We start from the raw sequence: 18,509 nt of genomic DNA, 5'->3' as shown, positions 1-18,509 counted from the left end.
GGGGCTGAGGCCTGGGGCATGCCTCTGGGTGGTCTCACCCAGAGTCCACCAGGTCTGGTGGGGTAGAGGGGTCTGGCTGTCCTGTACATGATGCTCAGTGCATTTGTCTGAGCCCCATGAGAGGCTGTGACCACATCCATGTGCAGACCCACATCCGTGTACTCGCATGAAGATCAGGACAGTGGCTGAGCCTGGCCTCAACCTCAGAGCCCACTGTATAAAAGCGGGGGCACTTCTGATGCCAGACAGAGAGATGGCGCCCAGGGGTCTCCACGGGAGCCCCCACTGGGGCCTGACTGAACCCACCTGCCCTAGGTAGCCCCTGGCCCTTCTCAGGGACAAGGCAGGCTGAGAGTCACACCTCCGTGGCCAGGTCACCTCTCTTGTGGTTGCCACTGAAACCCAAGCCACCGGGGTTGCAGGGCTCCGGGCCTGATCTGTTGGGGCCCCACTGAGCCTACCACCACCTGCTCGGGAATGGCAGCGGTTGAGAGAATTGCGCAAAGCTGAGAGGGGCCACCCAGCCGTGGGCAGTGCAGGCAGCCTCTGGGGGCTGGGTGCCCTCCAGGCCCCAGTACCATTGAGGAGGGGGTGGTGTGGGTATGCAGTGGACAAGTGTGGGCTGTCCGCTCAGATGAGGCCAACTTACAAAGGTATGAGTGAGAAAGAGTGAGTGCATGTGTGTGTGTGTCAGTGTGAGTGTGCATGCAGGTTAGCTGTGAGGTGTGTGTCAGTTTGTGTGTGATTGTACATGGGTGCTATGTGAGAGGGAGTGTCTGCATGTGTGGTCAAGACAGCCCTGATCCCATCCAGGCCTTACCACCTTCCAGGTCACCCTCTGAGTAAGGCTGGCAGAAGGTGCCCGAAGGTGAGGTCCCCACATTCCCAACCTGCCCCATCTGCTCAGTGAGGCACTTCACTGCTGGGTAAGAAGTTCACACCCCTCCCCCAAGTTCACCCTCCTCCCTGACTCAGGTGCTGGCCCAGAAGAGGCCAGCAGGACAGCAGGTCCTTAACCTCCAACCTGGCTCCAGGGAGGGCTGCAGGCAGGCAGGTGTGAGGGCCCTGTGGGGGTGAGGTGCTGGGAGGCCATCCCTGAAGGAACACTGAGGCTGAGGCCCCCATGCTGTGCCCCTCGAGCTCCCAGACAGAGAGGGGCTGGCTCCACGGAGGGTCTAGACCTCCAAGCTGCAGGCACTCAGTGGTCAACCTGCTCTAGGCCCCCAAGTTGTCAATGTGGCTGTCAGGCTACTTTGAGCTGCCTCTGACACACACACACACACACACACACACACACACACACACGACGCTGCTACCCACAGTCTTAGGCCCAGATAAGGTGGGCACATAAGGACTTCAAGTCTCACATTCTTGCCCCTGTGAACCCAGCCAGGAGAGTTAACACAGCCCCCCTCCCCACCTCCACTTCCTCTCCCCAGGCTGGCCTGGCTGCTGTTACCAAGAGGAGTTGGCCACTGACTAGGCAGCCTTGTTGGTGGAGACACCAACCTCTTGGGGATCCTGACTTGGGGCTGTGGAGGCACCCAGCATGCATGGGGGGCAGGCTGCAGGCAGGAGGGTGGGAGGGCCAGCTGAAGTCTTTCCACAAGGTTTGTAAGCCAAGTGGAAGCTCAGCTCAGCTCCTGTCCTGGCTGAGTCCCCATTCCGTCTTTGACCTGCCAGGTCTTGTCCTAGGAAATGTAGCGAGCTTCCCGCCATAGGATGTAGGAGCCAGCAGGGCTCAGCAACCTTCTTCAGAGTCCCAGCAGCTCCTGCATCTGCTTGAGGCCAGCCTGGAGCTGGGCTTCTCCAGACCTGCTCCGAGACACCACCCTCCCCCAAAAGGCACCGAGGCCTCCAATTGTGTGGGCTCCCACCTGCCGAGAGACAGTTGCACCAGTGGTTACACAGCCTGAGGGGTGTGGCTGCCAGACCCCTCTTCCACCAGCAACCCAGAGGTTCACTGCCCTCCTGGGAGTCCGAGGTCTGGGGATGGGTGAGACAGAGACAGAGAGAAGGAAGACACAGGCCAAAAGAGATACCTAGGAGGGCGCGTGGTGGGGACAGAGGGTAAACCGGCTTTCTCCTGGGAGGCTGGGAAAGCCTTTCCGGAGGAGCCAGCGGCCCAGGCCCAGCCAGGAATGCTGTCCTGGGAGAGCGCCACCAGTGTCTTCCGGGGGAGCTTCCAGGTGGCAACAGGCACTGTCGCCTAAAATTTGCAAGCCACCAGCCAGGGAGAGTGGTGCACAGCCCCTACTGCAGGTTCAACCCGCCGACCCTTGGCGGGGCACCCAGGCTCTGACCGCGGCCCTGCGCTGGGCACTCGCCCCGCCAGAGTGGTGGCAACGCTGGTTTAGACTTGGGCTGGGCATGCCGACGGGGGGTGGACGTGTCTCCAGGTTCCGAGACTTCCTCTGTTCTTCCCGGTTCTTCCCTGTCCGGGGCGCACACCGAGTGAAGATTAGTCCTCTCCGCCATCGGGGGATGCCGACACCGATAGGCCAGACAGAGCAGCCAGGAGCTGGGACTTTTGGATCTAAACGGATTTATTTTGTTTGTACCTTCCTCCCTCTTCCTCAGTTTCATAGCAAATGAAAACAACAAAATACAACCAACCACCACGAACTCGCAGCGAGCTGGCGCGGCCCGCAGCTGTGCGCGGTAAGGGACCAGGCGTCCGCAGGGGACGTGCGCACCCAGCGCCCGCTCCCCACCGCCTCTCCAGGCCATTCCAGCAGCGACCCGGCTGGGGGGAAACAAGGAAATGCCACTTCAGGGAAAATAAACCTGCGCCTTGGCCCGGCTCTAAGCGAAAGCCTCATCTTTACAAAAAAAAAAAATAAAACAAAAACATAAAAACCTGCTAGAATTCCTGCGCGTTACTTTTCCCTCTCAGTTCTCTCGAAGGTTAACATATTCCCCGGGAGTCCCGGATGCGACCTAGTGCACAGAGAATCTACCGAGTCCGGCCGACGCCGCGCGCCCCACCCTCCGCAGCTAGGACAGTCGGGCAGCGAGGTTACGGTTACGGCAAGAAGGGGGTCTGGGCTCTCGGCTCAGAAACGCCCATAACAGGGTGGGGGGCAGGCGGGCAGGCAGGGGGCAGGGGCCCTCTGAGCAGGAGAGCAAGCAACACATGCTGGGACAGGCAGACTTCGGGGGACCCAGCCAGGGGAGTGGGGCTCTGATTTTCTAATCACCGAGCAAAATAAATAGAAATACCTCGAAAATAAGACCGCTTTAAATAGGGGGGGTATAAAAACGGGCAAGGAGAGGGGGAGTGGGAGGGCGGAGGTACACGAGCAGGGACAAAGAGTGTGTGGAGGGGCCCCCATCAGCTTCTGTACAAGCGGACGCCTTCGAATCGGCCCCGGCACGGGAGCGCCACCGTTCTCCGTGCGTAGCTCCACGAGTCCGGGCGACGCGCTGTCCCTGGGCCCCGGCCCCGGGGCAAGGAGAACGCGACGTGGGCGAGGGGCCCCAGGCCGGGCCGGCGCGCGCACGAGTCTCGGGCGAGTGTCTCAGGGTCGCTCACAGGAAGAAGTCCGGCGCGCCCTTGGCCCCGCCCGGGCCGGCCTGCGGCGGCGAGGACTCCCGCGGGAAGCCGGTGCCGCCCGCGCCCGCGCCCCCGGGCGCACCCCGGCCCGCCAGCTTCTCGTATTTCTCCTTGTACAGGTCCCGCTCCTTGGCCAGGCGCCCCAGCTCTAGCTTCAGCTGCTCCACCTGGCCCTGGAGCTGGCACTTCTCGCTCTCCAGGATGTGCCGCTGCTGCACCCGCTTGAAGCGACACGACTGCGCGTAGCCGCGGTTCTTGAGCGTGCGTCGCTTCTGCTTCAGCCGGATCACCTCTTCTTTGCTGAAGCCGCGGAGCTGCCGGTTGAGCTCCCGCACCGACATGGACACCAGCTGGTCGTCGGAGAAGCGCTCCTCCAGGCGCACGTGGTGGCCTGAGCCGCCGCCGCCGTGGCTCGCGCCGCCGTGGTGGTGGTGGTGGTGGTGGTGGTGGTGCGCGGCGTGGTGGTGGTGTGCGGCGTGGTGCGCGGCGTGGTGGTGGCCCGCGCCCATGTCGTCCGCGCCGCCGCCGCCCGCGAAGCCCTGGCTCCGGAAGGCCTCGTAGGCCGCGCCCGCAGGGTGGTGTGCGGCGTGGTGCGTGCCGTGGTGGCCGCTGCCGATCAGCGCCTCCACGGCGTCCTCCGGCGTCAGGTTGAGCGCCTCGGGGTTGATGTGATGTTGGTAGCCGCTCATCCAGTACAGATCCTCCAGCGCCGTCTTCCCTGTGGCGCCCCCGACGGCGCTGGGACCCCCGCTTGGTGACCCGGGGGGACCCCCGGCCTGCGTCGCGCCGGCGCCGCCGCTCGCGCCGCCGCCGGTGCCGGTGCCCGGGCTGGGCGCACAAAAGCTGGGCGAGGAGGGTACGGAGGAGCAGGGCGTGCTGAGGGGCGTCGACGACAGCGAGCCGGGCGGCAGGCGGTGGCAGAAGCGCTCGGCCTCCGGCGGCTCCTTCTTCACCTCGAACTTCATCAGGTCGAAATCGTTGACGTACTCGATGGCCAGCGGGCTGCTGGGCAGCTCGGCGCCCATCGCCAGCTCCGCGGCCATCGCCCGGGGCCCCGCCCGGCGGCGCCCCGACGGGTGGCGGGGGGGGGGGTGAGCCGCGGGACTCTCCCCCCTCGCTCCCCGCGCGTGACGGGGCGCGGCGGAGCCCGGCGGGGGCGCGCGCCCGGGCGCGCAGGGAAAAGTTCTGCGTAGCCAAGTCCGGCGGCCTCCGGGTGGCCCGCGACCCCTCTGTCCGGGGGCGCAGGCTTAGCCCGGCTCCTCCTCCGGGCCCGCCCGCTCCACCGAGCCCGGCCCGGCCCCGCCTCCTCGACCGCTGCGCTAGCCGCGCGCGCCCCTTTATACAGCCGGGCGCCCGGGCCCGCCTCCCCGGGTGGGGGCGCGCGCCCACGAGCCAATCGGAGACCTGGCCTCGCCTCCCTCATCTGACTATCCCCATGGCAACCGCGGGGCCCAGCTGTCAATCTCTGATGGGAAACAGCTGTGGGGAAGGGGTGGTGACCGGCCGGTTCGCGGAGGGGGCGCAGGGCCCTCTGGTGGCCACTACGGGGGACTGCACACGCCCAGGGCCACTCTCGGGGCAAGGGGCCCGACCTGCCTGCGGCCCCTAAGTCCCCGTGTCCGCAGCGGAGCGGGGGGAGAGTCTGCAGAGGAGTGAACCCGAACCTTCTGTCTCCGGGGCTGGGGGATGCTCTGGAACTCCCCTCCCTGCCAACGTTCCCTCCCGCCCAGCGCGGCGCCCGGGTCTGGCGTCCGGAACTTATGACACTCGGGCCACTCCGGACGGACCGTGGCGCGCTAGCCCCGGCTATTTTTAACAGTGTGGTTCAGGCGGGTTCAGAAGTCTGGTCAACAGAGTTGCTGGCACCTCCAGGCGCGGGAGTCACCGGCGGCCGGGCCAGCTTCCAGGACCGTTCGGGGAGGGGCGGGCTGGGGACGGAGGGCCAGGGAAGGACCCTTAGGGGCGGAGTCTGGCGACAAATGGGTGGGGAACCCTTTAAGGAGAGGTCCGGGACGGAGGCATGGCCGCAAGGGACAGGGACGTGGGTTGCCAGACCAGGCCCGAATTAGGAACCTGGGTCCACAGCTGTCCCCCGCGTGGTCGGGCGCAGGGCATGGGTGACAGGTGGGGCCCTTCCACCTGCTGGGAGGGAGCCTCCAGTCCGGGGCGGGAACGCGGGAACCCGGCAAGGCAGCCCTGAGCTGGCCAAGACCTTGACCCGGACCCCGGCTGGGCCAGGGGGCAGGGGTGGGGGGTGGAGGGAGAGGTTTGCGAGCTGCCCAGCCAAGGGGATCCAGTGTTGCTTTCCTGCCTGGCTGCCTTGCCTCCTGATCACCGCCTCCCCAAGAAAGCGGCTGTTGTGTAATTTAAAAAGGAGATCCCACTGGCGACGCTGGCTGAAGAGGCCCAGGCTGTGGCTTAAAACCCCACCAGTGAGCTGGCGGGCACGTGGCCTCCGCTCCCTCGGCCCCCACCCCTTGGGGGACTAGGTGTTTGGGAATTGGACCCTCTCTGGGGCCAGGGCTTTTGGACCACTCTGGGATTTGGAGTTTGAGCCTCTCCCTAGGGGCCCAGGCCTCTCTCTGTGGTTTGGGGGTCTGGGAAGATCTCTGGAGTTAGTGGGGGGGGGGTGTTGGGCCTGTTTCTGGGGTTAGGGTCTGGCCCTCTATCTTGGGTTTGGGGGCTTGGGGTTACAGACCTTGGTTTGAGGGTCTAGGCTAATCCCTAGGGGTTGGGGTCTGGGCCTCTCTGAGGTTGGAGATTCAGGCCTCTCCCTGGGGGCTTGGGTATCTGAGCCTCTGTGGTTTAGGGGATTAGCGGTCTAGACCTTTCCTTAGGGGGGGTTGGGGGTTTAGGCCTCTTGTTGTAGGCTGTTGATTTGAGGGTCTAGACCTCTCTCTGGAGTTTGGGGGTCCAGAACTTCCCCTTCAGGGCAGACCCATGGGAAACAGAGGACCCTGAAGGGTACCTATCAGAGCCTCAGGCCTTGTCTGCATCTGGGTCCCTGAACAGAGCCCCCAGCCCATCCCCTGTCTGCACAGTGATCCCTTAGAGTGGTCTGTCCAGAACCAGTTTGGAAAGCCCTGGGATTAGGACCTGAAGACCAGCATGTGGGCTGGTCTGCCCACCCCAGCATGCAGCCCAGGCACAGCCCAGTGCCCCACAGCCACCAGGGAGGGGACAGAGGGCACCTCACCCAGCAACCCACACCTGGACCCCAGGTTGCACACAGGGCTGTGGGCTTGGGGTCCTGTTAAGAGTCCCCAGTGTTTGGTGGGTGGTGCTGGGTGGCTGGAGTACACAGAGGGGTAAGAGCAGGAGAGGGGAACCCCATGGACCAAGTCGAGGTCCCCGGGTTGGCACAAGGGACATCTCTGAGGCTCCAGGGTTTAGCACAGACCCTACTCACAGCTGGTCACCACGCTGGGCTCAGGTCACCCCTGCCCTGTCCCCAGAGGTGTAGGAAGCCAAGGTAGCTGAAGTGGGTGATCACCACCAGACCATCCTGGCTCCAGACTTGGGGACTGTGCCTCCGTCCCCAGCCTGAGTGTGAATCTGAGTGTTGGGAGAGGCCAGCCGCCCTTCCCTCACCCCCTCACCCTACCTCATTCATCCCTGCACATCATTCATTAATTCCATCCCCACAAGACTCCCCAAGGGTGCAGGGGTGAGTTGGGGTGCAAAGGAAGCTTCAGGCTCTCCCTGTAGGAAGGCGGGGACCCCACCCAGGGCTTGCTCAGGCCTTCTCAGGCCAGCAGGCCTGACTCTCTGCTCTGGGAGACACGCTCATGGGTGGTCCAGGACCCTCACTGGCTACTCATGACACACTTTTGGGCCCTGAAGTCTTCCACCCCCAACCCCCTGGCCTCAGGTGTGTGTCTGAGCTTTGGGCCTTGCTGAGTTCTGTGTCCCAGCAACCGATAGCACAAAGAGGCTGAGCAGCCTCCACGTAGGGCACCCAGCTCCAGGGAAGGCTCTGAGGGCGGCCCTGGCTGCTCAGGTGTGTGGTCTGGTGCTTTCACTTCCCCTGGGGTGCCCTCCCGCCCAGGTTTACTCTGATTCTTGGGCGAGATTGACTCAAGCCCCTGCCCACCACACTCTTGCCTCCATCACGTGCCAAAGACAGGTGCAAAGAAGTCAGGTTCACAGCGGACCTCGGACTCCTCAGGACCCAACTCTGTCCTTAGCAGGACGGAGCCCACTTCTCCCTCGAGTCCCTGACAGGCTGGTGGTCAGGGTGGGTGGACTCTCCCACCCAGGGAATGTCTTGGCCCCCCAGGAGGGGGGAGAAAATCCCATCGGTGCCTGGAGGACACCAGGGAGGTGGACACTCAGGGCAGAGCCCAGGGGGCCCTTGGGGCCAGGTGGTCAGTGAGATCAGGAACAGCTCAAGCAGTCCAGAAGCACTGGAGCAGGCCCAGAGCCCTAGTATGGCCACCCCCATGCCCAACCAACTAAGGTGGCTCCTGGTCCCAGCCCTATGTCCCTCCCGAGCAGCAAGCACCCCATATCCACTAGTACCCAGCCTGCCCTGGAGACCTGGCACTGACAGCACCCATGGGGGCAGGCAACAGCAGGTGGCCCATCGGGGATGAGGCCAAGACTGAGAAGTCGCTGGCACAAATAGCTTTCCAATGTATTCTGTGGGTCCAGGATTGGGCTCTGGGGCAGTGAGTCTCTGATCCTGAGGTCTGAGGGTCAGGCTCATGTGTGGCAGCTCCCAGGGTCCTCTCACATCAGGGCCACCTCTGACTCAGCAGCCCCTCCCACCATGTCCTACTGCCCAAGGCAGGCAGGAAGGACACCCACCCACACTGTAGATCACATGTCCAGACAGTTGTCATTGGGTCTGGAAGATGCGTTTTGCCAAAGCAGGAGTCAAAAGTCAGGGAAGAGGCCATCGAGGTAAGAGTCACCAGAGGACCCCTGTCCTGCTCCTGTGTGACAAGCAGCAGAGGCCAGGCCTGGCCCAGCTGGGAATGGTGGTCTTCGTTTTGTTAATGGGCCCTAGGGTGCTCGCTCTGGAGCCTGCGCCCTGGATTGGGATCCCTAGCCTCCTAAGTTGTGAAAGACCCCCTGAGAGGTGTCCTTTGGGTAAGGTGACCAGATTTTAACATTGGTAAAGCGGGACACCAGCGTAACACCATTGATAAAACTCACATCCTGGCGAAATAGCCACATGGTAGCCAAAAACCGTCTACCCTAGCTTGTTGTGCATTCTTTCCAAAAATCGGGGCTTTTAAAAAATGCTGCAGTACGATGGGAAAATTGTTAAAAATCGGGACTGTCCCACTAAAAGCGGGGCATCTGGTCACCTTCCCTTTGGGGCGCCCAGTGCAGGGATTCTTGGTGCTCTGTGGACATCAGAGGGCTGCCCACTGCAGGGGCCCTGGAGGGATGATGGTGTTCAGTGCATTCACTCCTGGAGTGGCGACTTCTGATGCTTGGGGACCACAGAGCCCGTGTCCAGGACAACCCCCGCCCTGGTAAGCCACCCTGGCCACAGGCCACTCCGGGCTCAAGTGGACTAAGAGGGACTGAGGAAAGGGCAAGGGTAGGGACCTCGTGGGCAGGTGCCACTGGGGTACCGGGAGCCAGACTCCAACCACTGGGCATTCACATTGGACCTAACTGCCCCAGGACCTGGCATCCAGGCCCAGGGATGTCCAGGGGTTATATGAGGGTCCTCCAAAATACCCTCCCACTAAGTACAGGGCTGGGAAGCCAACCGGTCGCTCGGTGCCTGCAGTACCTGGGAGCTAGCACTTGGAGGGTGCTGGAAGGTGAGCCAGGCCCAGGGCTCTGGAGACCCCGCCCAGATAACCCTCCCCAATGCATTGAGAGAGGGGGGCCGGCAGGCCCAACAAAGCGGGGCTCCGTTGCATGTACTTAAGGCTCCCTGTGCCCTGATCTCTGTTCACTGATACAAGTTGGTGCATATGAGGGGCGACCACCACCACCACCTCTGCCCCGCCCCGCCCACCCCAGGGACCAACTTCCTGTGCACCTGCCCATTTGCTCCCCTCCTTCCCACCAGCAGGGCCACACAGCCACGGCCCTCTGTGCGTGACAGGCCCCTGGCAGCACAGCGTTTCAGGGCTCACCCATGGGGAGGACACACCACGGCTGATATTTCAGCGCACGGTCCCAGGCAGCCATCGTCGGACACAGGCAGCTCCCCCAGCAGGCTTGGTCCAAGACATCTCCCCTGTGCCCAGCATGCGTGGTTCTAGGAGCTCTGGTGAGGTGGTGAGATACATGTTGGGCTGCTAAGCAGACTGGACAGTTCAAACCCACCATCCACTCCTTGAGCGAAAGAGGAGGCTCTGTGCTCCCTTAGAGATTGGTAGCCTCAGAATCCTCATCAGGTGTGGCCCTGCTTTTGACTTGGTGGTAGTGGGAAGTGAGCTTGTATTGTGGTTCTGTTTAACTTCTTCAAGATTCGCCCTAATTGCCCACACAATGTTACACCCCACCAGCAGTGACTGGATGGGGGTCCCTACAGCTTCCTGACGCTAGCCAACCCACGCGGTCTCTAATTGTGATGGACACAGAATTGGCGCATGTTCTGCGACACAGTGACTGCAGGATGGGGCAGGACCGGTCAATGGAGGCTCACAGAGCAGTGCTGATTACGTTCTCTGAGCTACACGACCACCCGCTTCCATCCGCAGGCAGGAACCCACTCCCGACCCCTGCCATCTTCAGAGCGGTTGTTGTCAGCAGGTCCCGTGCTCAGCGCAGACACCTCCTCGTTACACGACTGTTTCCCTTTGCGAGGAAGTATTTCCCTTTGCAGGGAGTATTTGTTTAAAGCTTAAAGACGATCTTGGTGCAGTCCCACCTCCACGGCTCCCAAAAGACTGGATTCCAGGAGGATTTTGTTTTACATTTCCCCCTTTTGAGCAGGATTCCTCTAGAGTCTTTCATCCAACTGTTCAAATAACTGTAACTAGATGCCACCCGTTTCTTTCAGTCCCATGGTAAAGGGGCAGTTGTTTATTGAGACAATTAGCAACACGTTCCATGTCGTCCCCGTTCCCTCTAGGGAAAGAGACCGATTGGTGTGCCTCTGGGTGGCTGCTGGCAAACTCTTAAACCATCGGGCACGAGCCATCAAATGGGGTAGAACAGACACACTGAGCATGGCATTAGGCCAATGAGCTCAGCTGGCCCATGAAACCATGACCCCAACCCTCCCTGTCAGGGAGCCACATCCCCTGCGGCACTTGGCTGAGCTGAGCAGCTTTGGCAAGGCTGCTCCTGTTGGGTTGTGACTGTGTCTATCGCACTTGGCCAATTAAACTTTTGACAAGTGCACAACTTAACAAGCGATTACAATATTGGCTACAGAACCTCCCCCTCAATCAACGAACGCTTTCCATCACTGTGAACCCTTCTCCCAGCTTCCAGGTAACCGCTAATATACAGTGGTCTCTATACAATGGCCTGTCCCTGTCCCTATCAGGGAGCCCAACAGTGTCTGGCCTTTGGTGGTCGCTTACTTCTCTCAGCCTTGTGCCTTCGGGCTCGGTCCACGCTGTGGCCCTTCCTCCCACCAGCTGTGCCTTGGCTGTTGCACCTGGGAGGAGTGTGAGTGGGGCCCTGAGGCACAGGTCTCTGCTTTCAAGACTCCGGGCAGGGAGCTGCGGGGAGGGCTGTGTCGTGGGGCCACCCTGCTCTGGGTGTCTGGAGGTGCAGCTGCGGTTTTCCATCAAGGACGTGTCATCTTCCATCGCACAGCCATGGCCAAGGGTCTCCCTTCCCCACATCCTCACTAAGATCTGTTAGCTTTGCGAATTTTTAAGTATATATTTTAAAGAAAATTCTAGCCACCCACCCACAAACCCCACTGCCATCGAGGTCAGAGTCATAGTGACCCGCAGGATAGGCCACAGTGGCCTGCTGCAGGACATACTACAACTACCGCAGGGCGTTTCTGAGGCTAACTCTCTAGGGCAGTGGTTCTCACCTTCCTAATGCCGTGACCCTTTCATACAGTTCCTCGTGTGTGGTGACCCTCCCAAGCATCAAATTCTTTTTGTTGCTACTTCATCACTGTCATTTTGCTACTGTGATGAATCAGGCGAACCCTGTGAAAGGGTCATTGGACCCCTAGGTTGAGAACCACTGCTTTAGAGACACAGCCTCATTTTCCTTTAAAGAACAGCTGGTGGGTTTGAACTGCACACCTAGTTGGCTAGCAGTCCAACACTTAGCCCATTAAGCCACCAGGACCCACTCTTAGTCACTTCCAAAACCCAAGCTCACTATCATCGAGTCGATTCCTGACTGGTGGCAGCCCTGCAGGGCCTCTCGGAATGAATCTCTACAGAGCTGTTCTGTCAGCCACTTCACGGGAGTGCCTCTGGCCTGTGTGATGTGATGTGACGGCAGTGAGCACCGTCCTGGCAGGCCCGAGGGCCTGCATGACGGGCCCTGTGTCCTTCGTGCTGTGAAGCTCTGGCTCACTCTGGAGCCCGGGTTCTCCTGGGCGCAGGATGTACTCGCCCAGAGGTCTCGTGATGAACAAGGGTCCCTTCCGTGTGAGGCCCGTGGGTTTGTCTTTCATCACTGCACTGTCTTTGAAACGTCCAGACAATGTCGCCTGAGCGAGTGTCTGGGACCTTCGTGGTGGCAGCTTCCACGTCCACCTCGGACTGTGGGTGTGTCTGGTGGGAGGTGTGGACCCCATCCTATTGTCTGCATGGGGCGATCGCATTTTCCCAGCCCCTCAGGAAAAGGCTTTTCTTTCCCCCTGAATGGCCTGGGTATCCTTATCATGTGCCCAGAGATGTGAGCTGACATCTGGGTGCTGACACCCTGGGTGAGCTGTCCATACAATGTGCCGTGTGCTCAACCCCGTCTCCCCCATTGGTACACTCCTAAATCAAGACTTGCAAGCCCTCCCTGCTGCATGGCTCTCCAGGGGCCCTGGCCACCCCTCTGGGAAGGTGGTGTGAGCAACAGGCCCATCTCTGTGGCTGGTCCAGAGGGCACATACTCTGAGAGGGTAGAAGCCAGCAGAAGAGGTCAGGAAGAAGAGGAGAAGAGGGGCTCGCCTCCCCCCATAATCCCACAAGCCCAGGCCTGGCACCTACTGCACCCACCCCACATCACCACACACGAAGAGCTCATACCCATGTGGAGTGTCACAGCTGCACCTCCGCCCTGCTACTCAGGGACTGTCTCCTCTCCCACATCCATGGTCACCAAGCCCCAACAGCCTGTCTACTGTCAGCTCATGCCAGAGCCTGGAAACTGTGACCGCAGTAGTTCCCGAGAGCCCCCCCCCCCAAATCCCCTGCCGCCCATCAGCTGCACACCGCTAGCTGCTGGCCCACAGTCTCTGTTCTCGATCTGAGGGTCCCATCTCTTGCCTCCATCTGCTTCCAGGCAGACACACACCACTTTCGTGAAGGGTAGTGGGATGACCCATCACAGACTAGGGTCGGGTATGACGGGTAGGGGAGGCCTGTCCCACACTCGTGTGAACCCAGCACTGTGGGCCTGGCTTGAGGCTCCATCCTCACAGCTCTGTGCAGGCCAGGGAGGGTGAAGGGATGGGCAGTCCCCACCCCCATCCTCTACACTCTGCAGTCTAGGCTGGCCCTTCCCAGAACTCTGTAAGACTGGGTCTTGTCCCCAAGGGGGACATATGGGGTGAAAGGTGGAGCCAGCTGTTGTCCCAGGCTGCCTGGGCCTCTGATCCAGCCCAGCGTTCCTGAGAGGAAGGAGAGAGGCCAGGTGCAGACCTGGTCACTGAAGGTCCATCTGAGCAGCAGTCAGGAGAGGCTCAGATAGGGACCCACCTTTATTGGCAAAGACAAGTGCTACCAGTGGCTGGAGCCTCTTCTGGGGGGGGGGAGCGGGGGGGCGCAATCCTGTCTGCCAGGCCGGGTCAAGCCAGTCCAGTGGCCCTCAGACTGGAGGAAAGGGGGCCAGTGAATGAATGCTGGTTCAAGAGGCAGGGAGGGCAGGGGTTGGGGGGCTGGTGTGAGCAGGTCCAGGAGGCAGGGAGCCCGGTCCTGCCCTGCTGCTGCTGCTGCTGGGCTATGTGGGTGGCTGGGAGGCTTCCTTCATCCAGGATGAGACAGGGCAGCTCCAGGCCTCACAGACGGGGCTTGATGTGCAGCGATCTCCCTGTGTTCCAAAGCAGTGGTCAGGACGCCCCAAGAGAAGAGGCTCCAGTGCCAAGCAGGGAGCCAGGTCCAGTCTGGGGCAGGTGTCGCAGACAACACACCCGGAGGGGGAGTCCCAGGGAGCCCCTTGATGGAGCGCTCAACACAGGGGGCCTGGCTGACACTCGGACACATGCACACACTCACACACATGCACTCACCAAATGTGCAATATCATCACATAAACACACTCCTGCATGTATCTATGCACATCTATAACACATGCAAATACCACATGCACCCCCACACACATGCAGACATCACTAGGGTACATATATGTACACACTCATGCACACATCCATGCATGCAGACAATGCGTCCCAGGAACATTTACACACTACACACTCACATGCATACTTGTGCACATGTGCATGTGTAAAGCTGCCCGGGCTGGGTGTGTGGGAGGGTGAGAGAGGCTCTTGTGCAGGCGACACTGGAGTCTGGAGGTAAGAGGGTAGTGGGACAGTGGGTGATGTCCAGGGGCATCCCTGGGGGCCACACGTGTCTCTCCCAAGTCCCAAAGCACCAGGGTCTAAGCCAGACCCAGATGGGGCCCTGAGAGCCTTGCCACCTGGGGCGCTGTCCTGGCAGGTGAGACAGCTTACTACAGGGTTGTCCCAGGCAGCACCCCATGGTGCAGGGAGGGGGGAGCAGCCCTCCCCCCAGGCCCAGCGCCAGGCGCTGAGCGAGCAGTGGAGCTGCTCGAGAAGGCTGTAGCCAGCATCTTCCATTAACGTTACGACCGTGAAATATGACAATAAAATGATCGCCGTATGGGCGCAAATTTGCAGCCCGCAGAGCTGCCTGGGGTTTATCGTCACTCAAACACACGGAGAGCTGTAAAATGTTTACAGACAGGGTCGTTTGCAGCCATAAAACCCTCTTTTCTCTCCTAAACAAGGCTGAGTGGAGCCATTTACCAAGCCCCGAATGTCCACTGGGGGAAAGCAACATCTGTTCCCGGCAGGAGCTGCAGCTATCGGTGCCAACAAATTAACAAAAATGGGTGCTTTCTAATTAAATCATCCCTCGGCTGGGCTCCTACCTGAGTCCTTGCTGGGGGGGCTCCCCTGGGCACGGACTGGGCTGGGGGAACTTCCCAGTGCGATGAAGGAGGGCAGCTTGGGGGCTGCTCTGGCCGACGCAGGCTGCTGGGCACAGGCCACCTCAGAGTCCACGGGGGCAAAGCTGACCTCAGCTGAGCCGAGGACCTCCCGGGCTCTGGGAGGTGGAGAACTGGGAGGCAGCCTGCTGGGGCAATGGGCAGCAGCGGGCTTCCTAGAGGTGGGAGACAGGCCGTGTGAGAGGGCCTGCCCATCCCCCTCCCAGTGCCCACTGCCCAAGGCCTCAGGGCTGGCAGGTCATAGCTGTCACGGCCTGGGGAACTGGAGGCTCCCACCCAGGTCACAGGCCTGACCTGCCCACCCAGGGCCACCCCTCCCATAGGGTCACCCCTTCACCGCCTGCCCCCAACCCACCAGGCTCTGAGCAGTCAAGGGCCTGGGCTTGGGCGGGACCTCCGAGGAGCACACCCTCAGCCTTGCATTAGGGGGCTCTTTCTGGGTGGAGGCCCAGAGCTGGAGGGTGGGGCTGTGGGCAGAGGCCTCAGACACTGGTCTGTCCTCACCTGGGCCCATGGCCGACAAGGACCCTGCCCCTGAGGGACACGTCACTGGGCACAGAGGCTGAGGGGCTGCGTCTGCTGGCGCGCTTCCGGCTCCGGTGGAGCAGCTGGCACTGGGCGCCACGGGGGCAGACGCCGCGTCGGGCGAAGTCTGGACAGAGCAGCGTGTGCTTCTTCTTGCACTGTGGAGAGACATGCAGTGGGCACCACCCCGGCCAGGGCCCTCCCCACCAGTCTGGGGAGATGAGTGGTGGGCACCGGCCCTGGCCAGGGCCCTCCCAACCAGTCTGGGGAGATGAGTGGTGGGCACCACCCCAGCCAGGAGCCCCACCACCACCGCCAGTCTCGGGAGACATTCAGTAGGCACCCACCCCGGAGGCGCCCCCAAGTTCTTGGAAGACGTGTGGAGGGCATCCACCCCGGCCAAGAGGCCCCACATACCCTGCCCCCCGCTCCCAGTTTTGGGATAAGTGCAGTGGGCACCCACTCAGGCTGGTAGCAGCCCTCTCAGTTCTGTGCCCTCCAGGCAGGGAGTGAGTGGGTGGCAACAGTCTCAGCTATGCTAGTCCCTGGCAGGCTCGCGGCCCTGGGGCAGGGCTCCCCCTGGGCTGGGTGACATGGGTCGGCCGAGGCCAGCACAGCTGGGGGCCAGAAGCGGCTGCCTGCTCACCCAATCCACAGCACCTGTCTGTCAGCTAATTATACCCGGGGGTGGGGTGGTTGTGGCAGGTGCTCTGGGAATGAGGGCACTGCCTTGTCAAGGAGGGCATGAGTCTGTGGCCAAGCCTACCCAGCATCCAGGCCTCCCTGAGGGAGACCACAGGGCCAGCTGGGCTGCATGGACATAGACCACACAGCCCACTGGGCATACCCAGCTCCTGGCCAAGCCTAAGTCCATCCCAACACTCAAACTCACAGGCTCCAGGTCCCTGCAAGAGGCTCACAGCCACCTCCAGAGCCTAACAGAGCTCTTCCCTCGGAGTGGCTGCTGGCCTAGAGCCACTGACCGTCCATAGTCACACATGCTTTAACCGCTGCGCCACCAGGTATGGCTATTACTCACAGCTGCGAGCACCTTGTCCCACCCTCCCAGGGCAAGGAGAGCCCCCATGCAGTGCAGGCACCCTGCTTGTAGCCCCAAGCAGGCACAGGGCTCCCACTCTTGTGGCAGCTCATGTACGGCCCTGTCCTGTCCCCTACAGGAAGCTTCGCCAGGCCTCTGCACCTGAGGCAGCCCTGCTGGTGTTCACCCACCCATGCTTTCCTTCCACACGGGGCTGGCCTGACGTGCGTGTGCATGTGTGGCAGGGTCCTGAAGCCTCCCCCAGCCCTTCTCAGGGAGTCTGCCACCCAGAGGGACTCAGGGCACATGGCATGGCTATGGGTGAAGCCACAGGGATGAGCGAAGCTGGGAAGGACACCAGTGCTGCATAGGACAGTGAGTGTGGGCATGGGTGTAGCCATGAGTGCAGGTATGTGTAGCGCAGGCGTGGATGTAGAAGTGGGTGCAGGCACCTGTAGTGCAGATGAGAGTACAGATGTGGGTGCAGGCAGGTATGGCCTGGATGTGTGGCTGGGATGTGGGTGCAGGCAGGCGTGGCTTGGACGTGTGGCTGGGGTGTGGGTGCAGGCAGGCGTGGCATCACCTCTGTACTCTCCTCTGTTCCGCCTGGAACCCTTCATGCACGGGCTAACCCACCACAGTCAAACCCTAGAGGCGCTGCTAACTCAGAGAGCCCGCCACAGGGTTTCTGAGCCTGAAACTGCTCCCTGGGCAGGCAACTCTGCCTCCTTCCCTCGACGAGCTGGCGAGTCTGGGGCCACCAAGCTCCCTCTCCTCTGGGATCCAAGAACATGTTGCTGAACTCCCACCAGTCTTACTTTGTCATGTGGCTGCCAGAGAGTGAGCAGCACACGCGTGGTTTGCAGCTGTGGCTTACCTCCCCCTAAGAGCCACCCAGGCCACAGACAAAGCGCACACAGTGCTTCCTCACTCTACTGGCCACAGGCCACAAGGCCAAGAATGTGCTAGGAAATGCCTGACCACAGCAGAGGGCGGGCGGGAGTGGACGGCGAGCCAAGAGCACATGACATGGGGCGTGCAGTGTGTAACGCAGGGCCAGAATGGCCTAGGACAGGACCTGGAGACATGTGTGTGGTAACAGGCACAGAGCTACTACTGTGGAAATGGGGACCCCGCTCTTCCAGCCATGGATGGATCAAGGTGGCCAGCCCTAGCAAGGGTAGAGCAAGCCTGGACAACAGGTGGCAGCTGCTGCGTCCAGCAGCATGCAAATGAACAGACTGCTTTAATGAGTGTGTACAGTCCCCTCTGGCCCCAGCTGCTGCCTGTGCTCCTGCCGTGAATTAGGAACATTGCCAGCACCAGGCCGGCCTCAGCAAGCCTTCCTCACGAGGTTCAGAAAGTAAAAAGTAAAGCAAAGCCCACCAACCTGAAACCCCAGAACCCTGGGGATACACAGAAGCTCAGCAATGAATAGTCTGAGAAGAAATGATGGAGACTAAGCTAGAAGCCTAAACCACCTAGTGCAACCAGAGAGCACTTCCAGACCTGTGGGAGGTGGCCAAAGCAGTGTTTAGAGGGAAAGACATAGCCCTGATGTCACAGGAGGTAAGGAGAGCCTCTCTCAAGAACTTGGGGAACGGTGGAACACACCCAGAGAAGACAGAGAGGGTAAAACCCAAGCAGAAATGAGTGAAAAGGAAAAAATACAGTACATATCAAGGGAGCCAAATACTGGTGCTTGGGAAATGTTAATAAATCTAAACTCGCCTGGGAAGACTGCAGCCCAGAACGAGAGGGGAGGAACCCATACCACGGCAGGAGGGGCACACTGGAGACAGGGAAACAATAAACCAAGCCCACTGCCGTCCAGCCGACTGGACAGAGCCCAACTGCCCCACAGGGCCCCCAGCCTGCAGACGGTGGAGGAAGCAGACCACCTCCTCTGTCTCCTGAGCAGCAGCTTGTGTGTCTGAGCCACCGACCTCGCCACCAGCAGCCCAGAGCTCGCTGCCCAGCAAGATGACACAAAGGATAAGCATTACGTCAGTAAATGTGGAAACACTGGTTAATTTGACCAAATGTAGGGGAGGGGACAGCAGGTAAGACAAAAAATAAACGGGA

The 18,509-nt window shown here is 60.9% G+C and overlaps 2 protein-coding genes across 3 annotated transcripts in view; both read right to left on the bottom strand.

Annotated features, from left to right (window-relative positions):
- Positions 1-2,575: 2,575 nt before the first annotated feature.
- MAFA (MAF bZIP transcription factor A) lies at positions 2,576-4,599 on the bottom strand. The gene has a single exon (XM_075550557.1). It carries the CDS (start codon positions 4,597-4,599, stop codon positions 3,532-3,534), a length of 1,068 nt encoding a protein of 355 aa, XP_075406672.1. The 3' UTR covers positions 2,576-3,531.
- Positions 4,600-13,311: 8,712 nt separating this feature from the next.
- Positions 13,312-18,509, bottom strand: part of ZC3H3 (zinc finger CCCH-type containing 3) — a 48,825-nt gene continuing 43,627 nt past the window's right edge. For both annotated transcript variants that reach the window (XM_075549196.1, XM_075549195.1), the window contains exons 10-12: positions 15,365-15,543; positions 14,783-15,015; positions 13,312-13,699 (exon numbers count right to left, since the gene is read on the bottom strand). In XM_075549196.1, coding sequence (XP_075405311.1) covers positions 13,668-13,699; positions 14,783-15,015; positions 15,365-15,543 — 444 coding nt within the window. In that variant the 3' untranslated portion in view covers positions 13,312-13,667. The remainder of the gene's footprint in view (positions 13,700-14,782; positions 15,016-15,364; positions 15,544-18,509) is intronic.

Source organism: Tenrec ecaudatus, chromosome 5 (genome assembly GCF_050624435.1).
Source record: "Tenrec ecaudatus isolate mTenEca1 chromosome 5, mTenEca1.hap1, whole genome shotgun sequence".
Lineage (NCBI taxonomy): Eukaryota > Metazoa > Chordata > Mammalia > Afrosoricida > Tenrecidae > Tenrec > Tenrec ecaudatus.
This window is presented reverse-complemented; position numbering and strand designations above follow the sequence as displayed.